This window comes from Quercus lobata, chromosome 6 (assembly GCF_001633185.2).
Source record: "Quercus lobata isolate SW786 chromosome 6, ValleyOak3.0 Primary Assembly, whole genome shotgun sequence".
In the NCBI taxonomy this organism is placed as follows: domain Eukaryota; kingdom Viridiplantae; phylum Streptophyta; class Magnoliopsida; order Fagales; family Fagaceae; genus Quercus; species Quercus lobata.
Window position 1 is genome coordinate 33,596,081 of NC_044909.1, and position 16,605 is coordinate 33,612,685.

At 34.5% G+C, this 16,605-nt stretch overlaps 1 protein-coding gene across 1 annotated transcript; it reads right to left on the bottom strand.

Moving 5' to 3' along the window:
- Window positions 1-3,619: 3,619 nt before the first annotated feature.
- Window positions 3,620-10,524, bottom strand: LOC115995498 (zinc finger CCCH domain-containing protein 30-like). Its single transcript, XM_031120084.1, has 4 exons — window positions 10,134-10,524; window positions 5,419-5,622; window positions 5,155-5,279; window positions 3,620-5,048 (listed from the first exon to the last, which is right to left on the bottom strand). The coding sequence occupies exons 1-4, from the start codon at window positions 10,191-10,193 to the stop codon at window positions 3,986-3,988; spliced, it is 1,452 nt and encodes a 483-aa protein (XP_030975944.1). The 5' UTR covers window positions 10,194-10,524; the 3' UTR covers window positions 3,620-3,985.
- Between the last annotated feature and the right edge of the window lie 6,081 nt (window positions 10,525-16,605).

Sequence of the window (16,605 nt, forward strand, 5' to 3'; positions counted from 1 at the left end):
TATTAAGTAAATACAAGAAAGAAAAGCATTGTAAAATCGAACATACTTGGATTTTTGGGCAGCAGCTCTTGGGTCAAAAAAGTTGAGAGCCTGTTTGGTAACAATGTTCAAACAATAGTTTTTAATATTTAAACACTGAAAATTGTGGGCCCAAAAAAAAGAACGTGTTTGATAACGATATTTTATTATGGATGTTTGAGTTATAATTCTCAAATTAGGGTGTTTAAAATATGTATTTTGAAACTCATTCATACAAGTTTTTAGTTTTTAAATACCGTTGCTAAATGGATTTTTTTATAATATAAATAAGTTGAAAATTGCAAGGCCCATTGACAAGACCAAACTTTTTTTTTTTCTCCCACAGACCCACCTCTTTATCATTCTCTATTCTTTTTTCTTTTTCTTTTTCTCTCTCCTTAAATAAAATAGTATCATTTTACTATATGATCATCACTTAAAAAAAAACACATACTAATACCAAACACATAACTATGTTTTTTCACATTTTAAAATATGTTATTTGAAATATGTTACTAAACACATTTTTTGCATTATGAATATTTTAAATACGACAACACTTTTTAAACTACAATTTTCATATCATTTTGAATACTAATACTTAAACACGAGTAATGCTACAGATACAAATTATTTTATACAAACTGCTGATGTGACAAATTCTTACTAATTTTAATATGAGTCCATCACTAACATCACATTTTTACTTGCAATAACTATTTGGAAAATACTAAAACTACATCAGCTATTTATAAAAATATTGTAAAATAATTTGTGTCTGTAACATTACTCCTTAAACACTGCTATCAAATGGACCTGAATGACCAAGATGCAATTCGTATTAGCATCATCTCAATAAAGCCCAAACAATAAATACGTAAAATAAAATAAAATAAAATAAACGTTAACACTTGCCATGCATTCCACTCGAAATTTAGAGCATACGCAGAAGCAACACCAACTCAACAAGTCCACAAAGCAATCACTACAAAAACAGGATGAGAAGAAAAAGCGAAATCCAATAAATATAACTAGTAATAACTAATAAGCCCTAATAAATTTATTTATTTTTATAAACGGGTAAGGGGCCTTACTAGAAATGGCCAGTCATATCATCTTGCAAATAAGATAGTAGAAATGGTGGGCAATCTAGTCGCGGCCTTAGAAATTTTTTTAAGAATGATTACTAAAAAATTTAAATCATACAAAATTTAATAAAGAAATAACTTGGATGTATGTCAAAAAAAAAAAAAAAAACCCGCATATACATGAAGTATTACCATTTCTTTTTACTATCAAAGAGAATATTGTGGATGTAACATTACTCTTATTTTTATTGGGCTAATTTTTATTGTTGTTGTTGTTTTTTTTTTTTTCGGTTTTTTAAAGAGGTTAAGGATTATATTTGGGAGGGAAGCATTATTTATGAAGTAATGCTACGTTCATAACATTTTCATAATAAATCTTATGCGACCAGCTATTATATATTGATGGGTAAAAAAATGATGTTAGTATTAGGTTCAAATTAAAATTAATAACAACTTACTACAATATTATTTCTCAAGTTAGAAGCTACAATTTGTAGTAAAATTATTGTGAAAATATTGTAAATGCAGCATTACTTTCATTTTTGTTGTTGCCAAATTCTTGTGAGTCTCAAGGTCAAAGTGTTCAATATTATTATTAAGGTGGTCATAATAAGTTATTTTAGTATATAATTTTTTTAATTCAAGTGTATATATAAATTTTTGGCAAGTGAAGGTAGTCTTGTGAGCACCTGAAATATATGTGTAGCCGCCACTGGGCCAATCTAGTTAGTATATTCTCGATTTTGCCACTCCCATAAATCATAAATCAGGAAACCTCTTTCTTTTCTTTTCTTTTTTCTTTTTTAATTTTATGGGAAGGAAACCTCTCTTCTGTTAATGAAAAGCAACCATATGTATTATGTCCGTAACTACGTCATATAAAAAAATAAAAACTACATAGCACGCTTTCTTCATTTTACAATTAAAAATTATGTTTTGAGTCCCACTTAAGACTCAAAATTTTGTGCTTTTGATATGTTTTCATGCATTACTTTCATGCAACATAATATTTATAAAAATAAATTTTTTACTACTGTTGTTTAGTCGTAACTCTCTTTTGAGAGGGGGGGAGTTGTGATTCTTGTTTAGCACACCACTAAATCTCTTTATTCAATTGCCCAACTTAATGATTGCGAAAAATTTTATGAAAAAAAAAAAGTAATTATAGACTTATTGTTGTTGAAGAGATAGATTGTGAATGGTAAGAGAAAAAGTAATAAATTCATAAATGTTAATTGTGTTCACCACCCATGGTCAATGTTATGACCCAAGATAATGTGTTGGATAAATTGTTATTTGAATTAAAAGTATTTAAATTTAGACTTAGTAACAGATTTTTATCAGAATAAGGTAGTAACAAATTAGAATTGTTATTTGCTTTTTTTCAAATTGATCCCTAAAATATAAGATAGGATTAGTCCTATGTTTTAAGATTTATTGATGAGGTTATCTCATATTTGGTTATTTATGTACATTAAATGCATAAGTGAGAATTAAGCAAATTATCCCGATTCACAACATTACCACTTCAACAATTGTGAATTTTGTTGAATTTTTTTTTTTTTTTTGGTGTAAATAGCATTATTATTCAAAGCAGAGGTGGGAGAGCTTATGAACATATTAACTCTCCACTTAGTGGCTCCCACATAATCATAATTTTTTAAAGGAAGCCTACTTATTTATATTTTTTTGTTTAGTAATCAAGTCAAACTTAAGTCTATCGACTATTAAACGAACAAATCTTAAATATAATAATGCGTTCATAAGCAAGTTTGTACACATGAGGAATCGATTTAATTATATATAATTTTATATTTTTATATGTATAATTGTCTAGAAATATATTTATATAGACTTAAAATTGTAATGTGTAAATTTGTAATTAAGTTCACCTAATCAAATTATTAAAATTCATAAACAATTTATTCTTAATTAAAATTCATAATTTTGTACATAGGTAAAAAAATTTAGTCATGATTTTATTATATATAAAAAGGAATAAATTAATAAAATAACTAATAAACAAGTTCAAGCTTGCTCGATTAGAAAATGAACAAAGTTTGAAGTTTGAACATGTAATATTGTTTAATGAGGCTAACACTATTACATTAAATTTTTTTTTTTAAATGAATTGACTTATTTAAATCTTTCGTACATTAATCTCTTCATTTGGTTGTTATTTAATTATTAATGGATTATTTTTGTTTTCTTTTATTTTAATGATATGAAATATTTATTAACTATGATTAATTTTTTCTAAGATAAGTTTTACTTATTTTGCTTCTTAAATTGAAATCCGGGTTCCCCCACTACTCCTAGGCTGCAGATAAGAAGCATGTATTCTTCCACCAAAAGCACTGGCGTCAGTGATCACTAGTGGAGTCTCTCTCTCTCCACTTCCCTTAGAATTTTCATTCGTTCCAAACAGCCCAAGCCTGGCATGATGTACTTTTCAAGGGTCATCATATTCAAAAACATAATAATAACAATAATAAATGCTTAATACCAGAATATATAATATAAAGTTAAAAGAAGTTGATCGATTAATTGAATTCAACAAAGTTAAAAGTTAGCGAGAATTTTAGACTCCAAACCATCTAATCTATGTAGCAGCTGCTCCAATTAAATGGAACCAGAGCAAATTAAAAATGGACAATTGATTAAAACTTGCAAAAGAGATTCATTAAATTTTTCAAAATTCTATCCAATTAAAAAAAAAAAAAAAATCTTTCAAAATCAAATATCGGTTGCTTCCCTAAGTTATACGTGAAACCATCAAATAGCCCTCTCTGTCCTCATAATCTGTTCTAAGGAAATTGTATTTACAGGCCCAAAACACCAGTGAAAAACCGTCTCAGCAGTTGGTAGAAGAACCTGGGTTATATCCTCCCAGTGATTTCCCCACTAAGTCTCATTCTCTTTGTACTCTGGGCATCTAGAATGCCACCAGAGCGCCACATATCATGCTTGTAAGGACATTTATTACCATTTCGACATCCTTTTTGGCTATTAAAATACACACAAGGTTTTTGATTCTTGGCTTTCAATTCTCCATGTTTAATATTTTGTACCAGTTTCAAGTCTTGGAAGTGATTATGACCATTTTGAGCATGAATAGGTTCCTGAGTTTGCTTTTCTCCCCCATGTTGCCTAATGAGGTTCTTATAGTAGTTGGCATCCTTAACAGGTTGAGCTTCCTTCACCATGAAAGTAGTAGATATTGAAGTGGTAATTGGTTTGGTAGATAATGCATTTAAAGTGGGCCGCACCTGATTTGTTACAGCATAAAGTTTTCCATTTGCTGGGGTGGTCGATAAGCCTAGGTTGGGTTCAGAGCAGGACAGGGGAACTGATGAAGTGACTTGCTTCATTCCATTGGGGATACAAGGCCTTTGTATTTCAGGTTTTGAGACTGATGACATGTGAAACAATGGAGTCGAGGGCTTTGGCACAGACATTGGTGGAGTTCCTGTGTCGGTGGTGGGTGCACTTACTATATTGACAGGTGCAATTACTGTATTAGAAGTTGCACTAACTATATTTCCGAGTGCACTTACTGGAATTACTGGCGGCTGAGGATCATTAATCAATTTCTGGATCATTTTTGGGTCGCTAAGGATTTTAATGAGCAAGTCTGTATCAATCAAGCTTCCCTGCTGGTTGCTTTTCATGATTGTGGCAATCATGTCTGCACCTACACTAGGTAAGATTTCAAGTCCAGGTTTTTCGGTGGAAGAAGCATCTAGAGAAGAAGATTTTGGAGTGTTTATACTTCCAGATGCCGATAGATTTTGGGGCAATGCCATGGGCTGTGAGCAAACAGGGTTATTCATGGGTACTGTCAAATCAGAAGGGGACTCTTCTTCAATAGGGGTGATGGGGACTAGAGGAGTGAGGGTATCATCATAATGTTCATTTTCTATGTTCAAAGAAACTGAGGGACTGCAAAGAAAAAAAAAGAATAATTGAAGAAGGGCGTCAAACTCAGCTATAGAAAGGATAGCTGCAAATACAGAAAACAGTAGCAGAGATAAGAAGGAAGCTTAACCTAGGAGGAGTGGCCGAAGGTCTTGGATAAACTGCTTCAAGCACTCTCATCTCCCTTAACTTTTCAGCCTCCACCTCTGTGCTTTCTTCACCAGCCACAACTTGCCAGTTACAACTCATAACAAACTGTTCACATAAAAGTAAAGGAAGGCATACATCAATGCAGATTCAAAACCAAAATTACAACATGTGAATAACAGGCCGACTTTTGCAGGACATTAAGAATTCTGATGGCATGGACACTAACAATCTGACATAAACCTACCTTGGAAGGGCATTTCCATTTAATCTGAGGGATGTGAAGAAGTTCTTTCTTCAAATTACTTTCAGGACAGCCTTCAAACCCAGGTGGCAAATCATTAGATTCAACAGCATTAGAATGCAACATCCATGATGTCTTTGCTTGAAGATGATCTTGATATTTCAGGCCGACTTTTGCAGGACAATCCTCAGATGAAAAGAGCTTTATCTATTTAAAACCATGAATTAGTATAGCAAGAACTAAATATCAATCAGCATATTATAAATTATACATTGCTGAGCAAGATGCTGGCTTCAACAAAAAAATTCAAACGAAATAAAAGACAGCAACAAAACCGCATACAGAAGGATTAGGATAAAGAATATTTGGTTCCTTCTGCAGTTTTATTGATGACATGATCCATAATAAAATACTCCCCCAGTGCCAAACAAGCATAAAAGAGAATTACAAGTCATAAGGGAAGGCAACAAACATCTGTAAAGCATCTACCAAGCTTTACAACAATTACTTGACCAAGTCTACAAGCAATGCTAGTCATTGGTTCTTAAAATTTTCCAACCCAATTTCAACATTCAGCAGTATTACTGTCTAAATGGAGGTAAAGAAACATACTTAATAGTCAAAAAGCCAAGGTAATGAGAATTACGCCTCATAACTTCCAATCAGTGGACAAATAATCTACCCATAAATAAGCAAGAACCATAATTATCTGCCTGAGCTACTACTTCCATTTTTACCTCAGAAACTTCCTATTAGATTGAACATAGGATGCCATATACATTCTGTCCATTTCTGCATTCTCCCTCTCTAAATAAATTCACTAAGACCATTTGAATCTTTATCACGAGATTTAATGATTTATCACTTGCCCATCCTTTGCATGTCCTCACCTAACTAGCCACCAGCTTTGTAATTAATTTTTTTTTTATCTATCACAAATATGTGAATTCACAATTAAAAACAGGACTCACTTTCCATCATTCTGATCCATAAATGATCTTTTCAAACCCTTATGTAATTTCTCCTACAATTCCATAAACTATAAATCTTCAACCTATTGTCACTCTACAAGATCATGCCGTGAGATTGAAAATAATTATTCAGAAAAACACTCAAGTCAGCTGTAAACAGTTAGGTTGTGTGTTCAAGACCCACTTGGTGGGTGTAGCTAACCAAACAAACAATCAACAAACCTAACGTCCATTAACTACTCATATAAAATGACATACGAACATAATTGCATAGCAATACAATTGAAAACATGGTGTAAAAGCCTTACACAAAATTTAATGCATTATTCATTATCATAGGAGTTTCCTTCTTTCACTAACCTCAAACATCAACAGAAATTATTTTAAAACTATTTTCACAGAAAGTTGCCTAAGATTAACATTTGCAAAACAGGAAACTTGTACAGTTCCGATCAACTGAGATAGCTTCTACCAACAGACAATTAGGTGATTAATATCATGCCTAATTTTATCTTTTTCCAAGTGTCAGGTTCACTCTTTCAGTTAAAATTGATGGCAACTTGCGTGGCAATTTAAAAAATTCCAGTTACATAAAGTTATATTTAGTAAATTTTTTCTCTTCTTTTTTTCTTTTTTTTCTTCTTAGAAAGAAAAAAAAAATTGTGAGGGAGAGTAGAGTACTTTATTTATTTATTTATTTATTATTATTAAGATTTTATTGAAGAGCAGTTAGTATTGACATTGTGACATGAGTGTCCCATTATCAATTATATGTAAACACATGACCAAGTTGAAGTTAATTATCCTTAAAATATATATATATATATATATATATATATATTCTTGTTTATTGGTCAATCCAACCATGTGTTTGAATTTGAATTTGATTAAAGACCCTAATATAAAACTAAGATATTGTACTGCATACATTTCAAGCAACAAAGTCAAAATTTTACTATTTATTTTTAATGTAGAGGCAGAGTGATTTCAAATTAAATGAAATTACATATTATCATGACTTATCAACAAATTAGACTAAGTATAGTTTTGACCCTTAAAGTTTGGTGTTATTTTATTTTGGCCCTATACATTTCAAAATTTTATTTTAGCCCTTCATGTTTGATATAGTTTTCTAGTTGACCCATTACATTTCAAAATTTTCATTTTCATGAAGTGCTAAAATGCAGATGAAAATTTTGAAAAGTAAAAAGGTCAAGCAAAAATCAAAATCAAACACATGACAAAATAAAAATTTTGAAATGCAAATAGTCAAAATAAAAAAGAAACCAAATTTTAATAGCCAAGAGAGTAGATTAGTCAAGAAATAATTTAATTTAGAGTACATTTGGTACACTGAATGAGGATTATAATAAGAATTGTAATCTTTATTACTAGGAATAAAATATGTTGTAATGTAATAACTAAACCTATTCATTAGTTTGGTTATGAGTTATAACATTAAAATAAAACTTAACATTTATTTTAGAAAATTTCTTACTCATACAATTATATCTCCTTAAAAGTTTTTATTTTTAAATTTAAGAGAGATATGTGTTATTTTTATGATTTTTTATTTTTATAATTGTTAGATATATATGGAAAGTTTGTTTATTTGAAATATATTAAGTTTTGAAATTATTGCACTTTTTAAGGAATAGCTAATACAACCTTTTAAAGAGGAATAGTTATTCCTCATTTTAAAGAATAGCTATTCATAAGAAATGATTATTCCTTGTAATAAAAACATAATCAAACTAAAGAATAACCAAACCATAGAAATAATTATTACATTACAACGTCTATTACAGCCTACCAAACATACCCTTAATGAAAAACTAATGCCTGCCAAAGTTTTACAGACATGTAGTATACAAATAATGACATCATTTAGCAAATGCTATTAATTATGTCGCATTAAATTAAATGTATGAATCATATACCATTTTGATCCATTAACCACTTCCACCGACGTAAAACGCGGAATCTCATGGTTCCTTTCTTTTTTTCTCTACCAGAATACAAAAGCGTACTTTGATTCTTAAAGATCTTTGAAAATTTTGATCCGTCCCCAATTATATATTCTTGAGTATATTTCCTCAAAATACAAATTCTTGAACATTGAGATTTTTTTAATTTTTGATAGGAATATTGAGAAATATTAGTAAAGTCCTGAAGGCCAGTTATTCGTACCATGAATTTATATTTGATAAATAGTGAAACACCCTCGCGTATGATTTTTGTCACGATTCTTGATATATATACATTAATACAATTTTTTTTTTATTGGAGGAATCTAGATCTATACCATTCATAATATTATTTTATCAATAAAGACAATTCCAAGTATGAATGGGGGCCATGAAAATTCTTTGGTTACAAGCAACCCTTGATATTCCTCCTCAATTTAAATATAGATTTTTTTATTAAAAAAAATTAGGTTTGAATTGACTCCTCCAATGCTTCTGTACCCTAGAGTTTACACGGCATGGCATATGTATTAAAATCGCCGCCTGTATCTCATACAGTGCAAAGAGAGCATTGCAAACAATTTTTTTTTTTACAAATATTTTCTTCTTATATCCTTCCTCCTTATAAAATTTCTAAAAAATTAAATATTAATAACTATAACATTAATAAATTATTTAAATTACAAATTTTATAATTTAAAATTATGCATAAAATATAAATTTATAATTCATATAATAAATAACATCTAATCAATGTTTAATGCTACAACTAATTTTGTAGATAAACTTTTTCTTTTTCTTTTTTTTTTTGTTCTTTGGACTCATAAAGGATATAGATTAATTTGCAAACATTGAGCTGATGAATATTTGGGAGCTATGATTGAAGTTTTTTTTTTTGAATGGATATGATCTAAGTATTAACTTTCTGTAGATCATTTTTATAAATTTATAAGTACCATTTAAATAAAAAATGATTGCTTGGATTAATCATGGCACAAATGCTGGTACAAAATCACCATCCTTCATCAATATTTTGTAGCAAAAAATCAATCCTCTTTTTTTTACCAATTCAACACCTATCACTATCAGGAAGCTCCAAATTTTATTAAATTTAATCAAGTGTCATAATTTTGTATTTGATTTTAAATTATTGAACTATTAATCTTATTAAATTAATTCAGTAGCAGTCCGTGACTGATCGCTGATTTAAATGAGCACCTACTCTCTCTCTCTTTCTTAATTTTATTTAAATTTTTTTTTTTTGGGTTGAATAGTTTTTCTAATTTTAATTGCTATCAACCTATCCTTGTAATCAGATCTTTCAGAAGTATTTGCATGGAAATAAAGCAGTATATTCAAAAATATTAACAGATTACAGATTTATCGAGGAAAAAGCTAGAAAAGAAAAAATATACATAGATGGAAATTCAAACCGATTATAACCTAACTATACATATTTAAAATTTAAAATTTTAAAAATAATAAAATAAAATAAAAAACAAAAAAAAATTGGACTAAAACAATCTGATCGAGGACCTAATCCCTCAGTTTTCAACTGGAAAAGATTGAATCGCGTTCAATCGCGAGTTATTTTTAAAAAAATAAATATAAATTATTAAAAAATAAATAAATAACTGAGAAGCCCCTCTCATGCAATAAAATATAAATCGTAAACAGAGAGTTCAAGGGATTAGATTTTTAGCGCTTAATAAAAAAAAAAGCTTCGAGTAATTTAAGAAAATCAAAATCAAAGTTTCGATCAGAGATATTGCGATTATACCTGACAAAGCTCAACCCCAGGAGCCCACGAAACCTTGTTCGATTTCCTCGACCGCTCCATATATTAAGTCGAACAACCAGATTTACAATCGATCCGTGAAAATCTGAAATCTAAGAGTAATGTAGAACTAATCTATTTGATTAATTCGAAATCAAATCTGAAAACCCTAGATATTTTAAGCCAGAAGAAGAAGAAAGTAACCAATAATGAAGAAAAAGAAGAAGAGAGAGTGATTGAGACGCAACTCTAATAGGAAGAGAATGGAGGAAACCCTAGATTTAAAGCGGAGACACTATTTTCGGCGCGACCTTTATGAGGTGGAGGTTGTGATTTGTGAATGTAGCGCTGTATATATATTACTCTATGATGATATCTGCTGCGCTGGCGTATCAATTGTGGATGGCTTTGCTTACGCTGCCGTTTCGCTGCTTTTAGACCTTTCTAGTTTTTATTTGGTATCTTGAGTGGATTGTGCCGTATCCAATGCGGTTTACTGTATCATACCAACCGGTGTCGGCTATTATTATTATTATTTTTTTTTTTTTTTGGGTTGCTATTATTATTATTTAAATAAATAAATAGGTAAATTACAACTTCTCACACGTGATTTGACACTTTATCCACTCGAAGTTTGACCTAAATTTAAGTTACTAATTTTTTTTTGGTCACGTTAATGGTTGCCCTTAGGGAAATTATTAATAAACTATATTAAAAAAGTTTTCAAATCACTTTTATAGAAAATATAAAAAAATTATCAACATAATTAATTGGGCATTTGTTAACATTTCTATTTCTTTTTCGAATTTCAACTTATAGCGTCAACTCCTAATAATAGTTTTTTTATCATCAAAGTAAGACATCAATTGATTTTTTATGTAAGCGGATAATTAAACCCGAAATCTATTATACAACAATAAGAGATTTACCAGTTGAACTAATTTTTTTTTAGAGAGTTTTAACCTATAGCGTCCGTTCCTGATAATAACTCTTTATCATCAGACCAAGACACCAATAAGTTTTTGGTGTAAGCGGAGATTGAACCCAAATCTCTTATATAAGCATCAGAGACTTTACCATTTGAACTAACTAGAACCCACCTAGTTGAACTAATTGAAACTCACTTTTCTTGCTAATAAGTGAAAGTGATTTACTTACACCACTCCACTTAGTAATGGGAGAGGGATAGTCTTTTGGCCGGCGTTATAGGTTAATAATATCATACTATAAAATAAATAAATAAAATTCTAGAACTTGTGATTATATCAAGCAGTTATCTCCCATCAAAATAATAATAATAATAATAGTTATCTTTTTCTCGCACAAAAAAAAAAAAAAAAATTGAAGCAGTTATCCTCCTAATTTTTTATATAACAAATAATTTTAAAAAAAGGTATATTTTGTTTGTAATATGTTGTGTGGGGCCAAAGAACTTAGCGACCCCAGCCCACTTTGTACTGGGCCCAAGGCCCGCGCCGAAGAGAGGAAAATGTCCGAGGACATACAATGAAAATCCAAATGGCTTAGAGATGTTGCCGAGGACGATTCTATCCTTAGCATTCCAAAATCCAGAAGGAAAGAACAGCACGCCCTCAAAGGCAGCCTCCCAGAGCGCCCCCCAAAGAAATGACGAGTACAGTAGGACGCATACGGGGGTATGGTGTAGGGGTAGTTTAAGGAAAAGCTGTCACCTCCACATTGAATGCGCCCAACTAACGTTCTGGCCGCATTAATGAGGAAATGACCCCTGAACAGTGCGGCCTTAGTTGCCGCAACTCACAGAGGGCTTGGGAAGGTGGCTGATGGGACGAGCACTCGGGTAATGACCTACACAATCAACAGGTGGAGTGTCAAGAAGTATATAATGTGAGAGACTCTCCAAGAATGAGGAATCGCAGAAAAATAGCAGGAAGAGAGAAAAAGGAGAAAACGGTAGCAATCTGCATGGTCTTGAAAACCACTGTGACCTAGTACTGAAAGTAGAAGAAGAGGAATACCAAGATCCTCGGACGAAATGCCTGGGGACAACATTTCATGCTTGAACCCATTTCCTTATTGGTCAGTCTGCACCTAGCCGTGTTTAGTGATTGTGGTTCAAACTAACACCTAGTTCTCAAGCCCATTCTCTAAAAATTCATTGTATTGGGCCAGTTGGGCTTGAGACATTTCGTCCAATAGGAGCGCTCAAACCCACCCCCTAGATGTTGTTACACTATCTTAATTACTACGGAGTAATATATATATATATATATATATATATATAAGATAATTCAGTTTAACTTAAACAGTGCCTTCTGATGATGCACAGGATCGTCAGTAACAGTAAGCGGATGGAATCCTTCGTGGTGCGAGAGAATATGCTCAATGATGGTCACCGGTGTGGTGCCTGCCACAACGTCTCCGATGTCAAAGTTAGAATGATAAAGAATAGTAGAAAATCAAGATGAGGATCTGTGTTTGTATATTTCGTACCTTTCTACTGACTATGTAGGAGCTTTATACCTGCAACCTTGGGGGCTAGCCGTTGGGATGGTTAATGCTTTCTCAAGTAACGCCCCTGGTCCAATAATGAGACTTTTAAGAGGTTCCCAACGGCCTGCTGAGTTGATTTCGTAACCGCTCAGGTCATTGATTGACTGCATTCAGTGACTCCGTGTCTTCGTCAATGATGATAGCTTTCTTCGTTGTTCCTGATGATTTCGTCAAGGATGCTTCCTCCGTCACTATCGTTACCTTCGTCTAGGGATGCAGCATCGTCATTCCCATCAATTGCCCCCCAGGTTCTGGGGTCGTCGGTGACGTGTCATGACGATCATAGAAGATGAAAAGCTTCTCTTGTGACTCTTGGGGTTCTGTTCCACTTTTAATGCTTAGTGGCGGCGTTACAGGCAATCGTGGCCACGTGGCGCGTGATGATGTGTAGAATTAATGGCATGACCCTTGGGTTTCCCGCTGGTTTTTCAATCGTTTTTGGCCCACATTTAAAACTTCTCCTCTTTAATTTTTCTTTTACTTCTCAGATAGCAAAAACAGACTAATTTTTTAGTGATTCTCTGAGCATTTTCTTAGGACTTCCTTTCTCCTCCAAATTACCTTGCGTTGAGCTTCTGCAGTTCCGCCATTGGAGGTACGTTTCTCTTTCCCTTTTTCTTTCTTCTTTTTCTTCTTTTACCGTAGCATAATTTCTGATTTGCTATTTCCTTTTTTCTTCTCTTCTGTTGTTGGTCCTTGCTTTTCTTTTGGGGTTTTAATTTCGTACCTTTTTTTTCTGCCCTTCGATTTCTGCATCTTCCATGGTTGATAGCTTGGAGGTTAGAATAGCTTGTCCGTCGATCTCCTTCCTTTTTGCGCGTCTAGGGGGGTCTTTGGGTAATTACCCATTTTTAGAAAATTTTGTGTACGAGGGCAATAGTCTGAGCGTGGTTTTGGGCGAACTGTTGCCCTTACTCCGTCAATCACTCAATTGGTTCGAGGGTTTAGCTAGGAGAGGGTCAATGTCTGAGGTTAGATCTAGTGACCTTGAGACTGGGTTATCTTCTAGTGACGACCCGGTTGAAGGAGATACAGCTGTCTCTAGCCAACGGGTGGTTAGGGCTTTTCACGCCCTTGAGGAGGTTTGTGGCCTGGACGCTGAAACTGTAAATAGATTCAAGGATAGGTTTCAGTTTCCATCTAGGGTTCGTGTTCATCTACCCAGGGAAGAAGATAGGGTCTGCCACTTTTTCCCAGGTGAAATATGTTTTTATGAGTCAACTTTCACCTGCGAGCTTAGATTCCCCGTCCATCCGTTCCTGATGGAACTTCTAGATCATTTCGGTATTGCCCCCGGGCAGCTCATGCCTAACTCGTGGAGGATCGTGATCAACTGTATGCAAATATGGTTGGCCTCCAACGGGGATATGATCAGGATGGCTGAGCTCACCTACTTGTACCGCTTGAAAGAATCCAAAGAGTGGGGGTATTATGAGTTAGTCCCCTGGGAGAGAAAGACTAGGATTGTCAAGGGCTTGCCCTCGTCCTTCAGGTATTGGAAGTCGCGTTTTTTCTTTGTGTCTGGAGACGACTTCGAGACTCAATCCAGCAGTGATTGGGGTGATATCCCGAGGTTGCTCCGTCGGTGGGGAACCCCGACTTTAGGTGCGTCAGTATTTCTCCCCGTCGTTTAATTTTGCTACTTTTGAGCTTCTGGTTTTGCTAACTCCTTTGTTTCTTTGTTTGGCCTAGTTAAGAGACGACCTGGGCTTAAGAGCCGTTACAAGGAGCGCATCGAGACTGTGATCGGGTACGCAGAGACGATTGAAAGCTGGGACGAATTGGTTGACCCTCGGTCTCTTGCATTTTACAACCTCGGTCCCGACCCGTCGCCTTACGTTCTTCGTCATCTTGGTATTGAGGGAAAAAAGAGTAAGTATTATCCTCGTCACTGCTGGTTCCTCTTGTGTACTTAGGCATTTTTGATAAGTGTTTTCTTCTTGCAGAGATGACGACAAAGTTCAACAAGGATATGTACGCGAAGATGAGGTCGAAAAAGGACGAGCCCCTGTCCAATCTAGGGAAGAAGGTCGTACGCGTGACCGGGCAGGGCCCTGCTCCTATTCCCCTTAGTACCATTCCTCCCATAGCTCTTGAGACGACGAGAACTGCCTCTCCAACTGCGTCAATAGAGGAGATCGTCACTCCCGGCTCAAAAAGGCAGCGCGTGGCTGGTAAAGGGAAGGAGAAGAAGAAGGCTGATGCTTACTCGTCAACAATATGGGACGATGAGAGGTTGGCCTTGGACAGGGCTCATGAGGTTGTCACCCCAGTGGACCTAAGGGCTCTCTCAGACATGTCTTTGAACGACGTTGCCTCCCGTCATGTTCATAAGCTCGTCCAGGTACGGAGTTCTTCCACGTTTTCCCTATATATATGTATATATATATATATATAATTTTTTTTTTTTACTGACGACTTATAACCTCTTACCAGGTGTTGGGAGAGAGCCTCCACATTACTACTGAGTATATCACTCAAGAGGCCAAGGTGGCATCTCTGACGACCCAGATGGAGGCCCTGGAAAAAGAGAACTCCGATCTGAAGAAGAACCTGATTACCTCCATGGACGAGGCGACCACTTTGAAGCAGAAGGTTAAAGTGTTAGATGACGACCTCAGGGTTGAACGCCAGTTGACCCAAGAGAAGGATGAGCAGCTTCTTTCAGCCAAGGAGAAGCTCTCAACTATTGCTGCCAGGTCGGTGGAGGCTTTCCAGACCACTGACGAGTACAATACTGTACTCTTCAGTTGGTATTTCAAAGGTTTCGAGCTACTCAGGAGGTATCTCATCAAGCATCCTTCTGGGGTTAACATGGAGAGTTTAGATTTGGAGGAGGTAGATAAGGAGATGGCTTTGGACGAGGCTGCCTAGTCCTCTGCCCCTGATGGTGATGCTCCAGAGCCTGCCACCGACGCACCTGCCGCTGTGGACGCTTCTGCTGATACCTGACCCTGTTACTTAGAAAAATTTTTGTTGTATTTGGTGGATGCCCTTCTTGTTTTGGGGCCCCTTTTTTTTTTTTTAGAACAATCATTTATTTTGAGAACGATGTTAATCACCCAGTGGTTATGGGTTAAAATGAAGCATGCTTACCCCTTTTGGTTGATTTGTACTCGTTCATATCTTAGTATCTTGCGCTATGTTTATTCGTCAACAATCTGTTTAACTATTCTGACGATCTTGAACGTATTTTGAGTGTTGTTTTGATTTGATGTATGGCTTTTCCCTTCCTCTCTATGTGAATTCGTCAAGAGGACTTTAGCCATTTGTACATAGCCATTTAGATTTCATAGCGTTGGTATCTTCGTCAGCAACTTACATCCGTCAAGGCGGAATCTTGTTACTTAGTTGTTTCTACCATTATGTGGGTCGTCAGTAACTTACATCCGTCAAGGCGGAATCTTGTTACTTAGTGGTTTCTATCCATTATGTGGGTCGTCAGTAACTTACATCCGTCAAGACGGAATCTTGTTACTTAGTGTTTTTTACCCATTATGTGGGTCGTCAGTAACTTACATCCGTCAAGGCGGAATCTTGTTACTTTAATTTTTTATTGGCCTTATGGTTGTCCCGTACTGCCTGCACAAAGACATCAGAAGAATAATCCTTTTATTAATCTCAAGGACGAATGCATTGGTTTATTACATTTACTCATGGTACTTTTTTAAGTGCTCAATATTCCACGGCCGAGGGAGCTTTTGTCCGTCCATGGTTTCCAGATGGTAGCTTCCTTGTCTTGAGTAGTGAATGACGTGGTAAGGCCCCTCCCATGTAGGGCCTAGTTTTCCTTGAATGGGGTTTTTGGTTGCTGTAGTGATCTTGCGGAGGACGAGGTCACCTATGTCCAGCCGCCTGAGTTTGACCCTTTTGTTGTAATACTCGGCCATCTTTCTTTGATACTTTGTCATCCTACCGGACGCGTTGTCTCTTACTTCGTCAA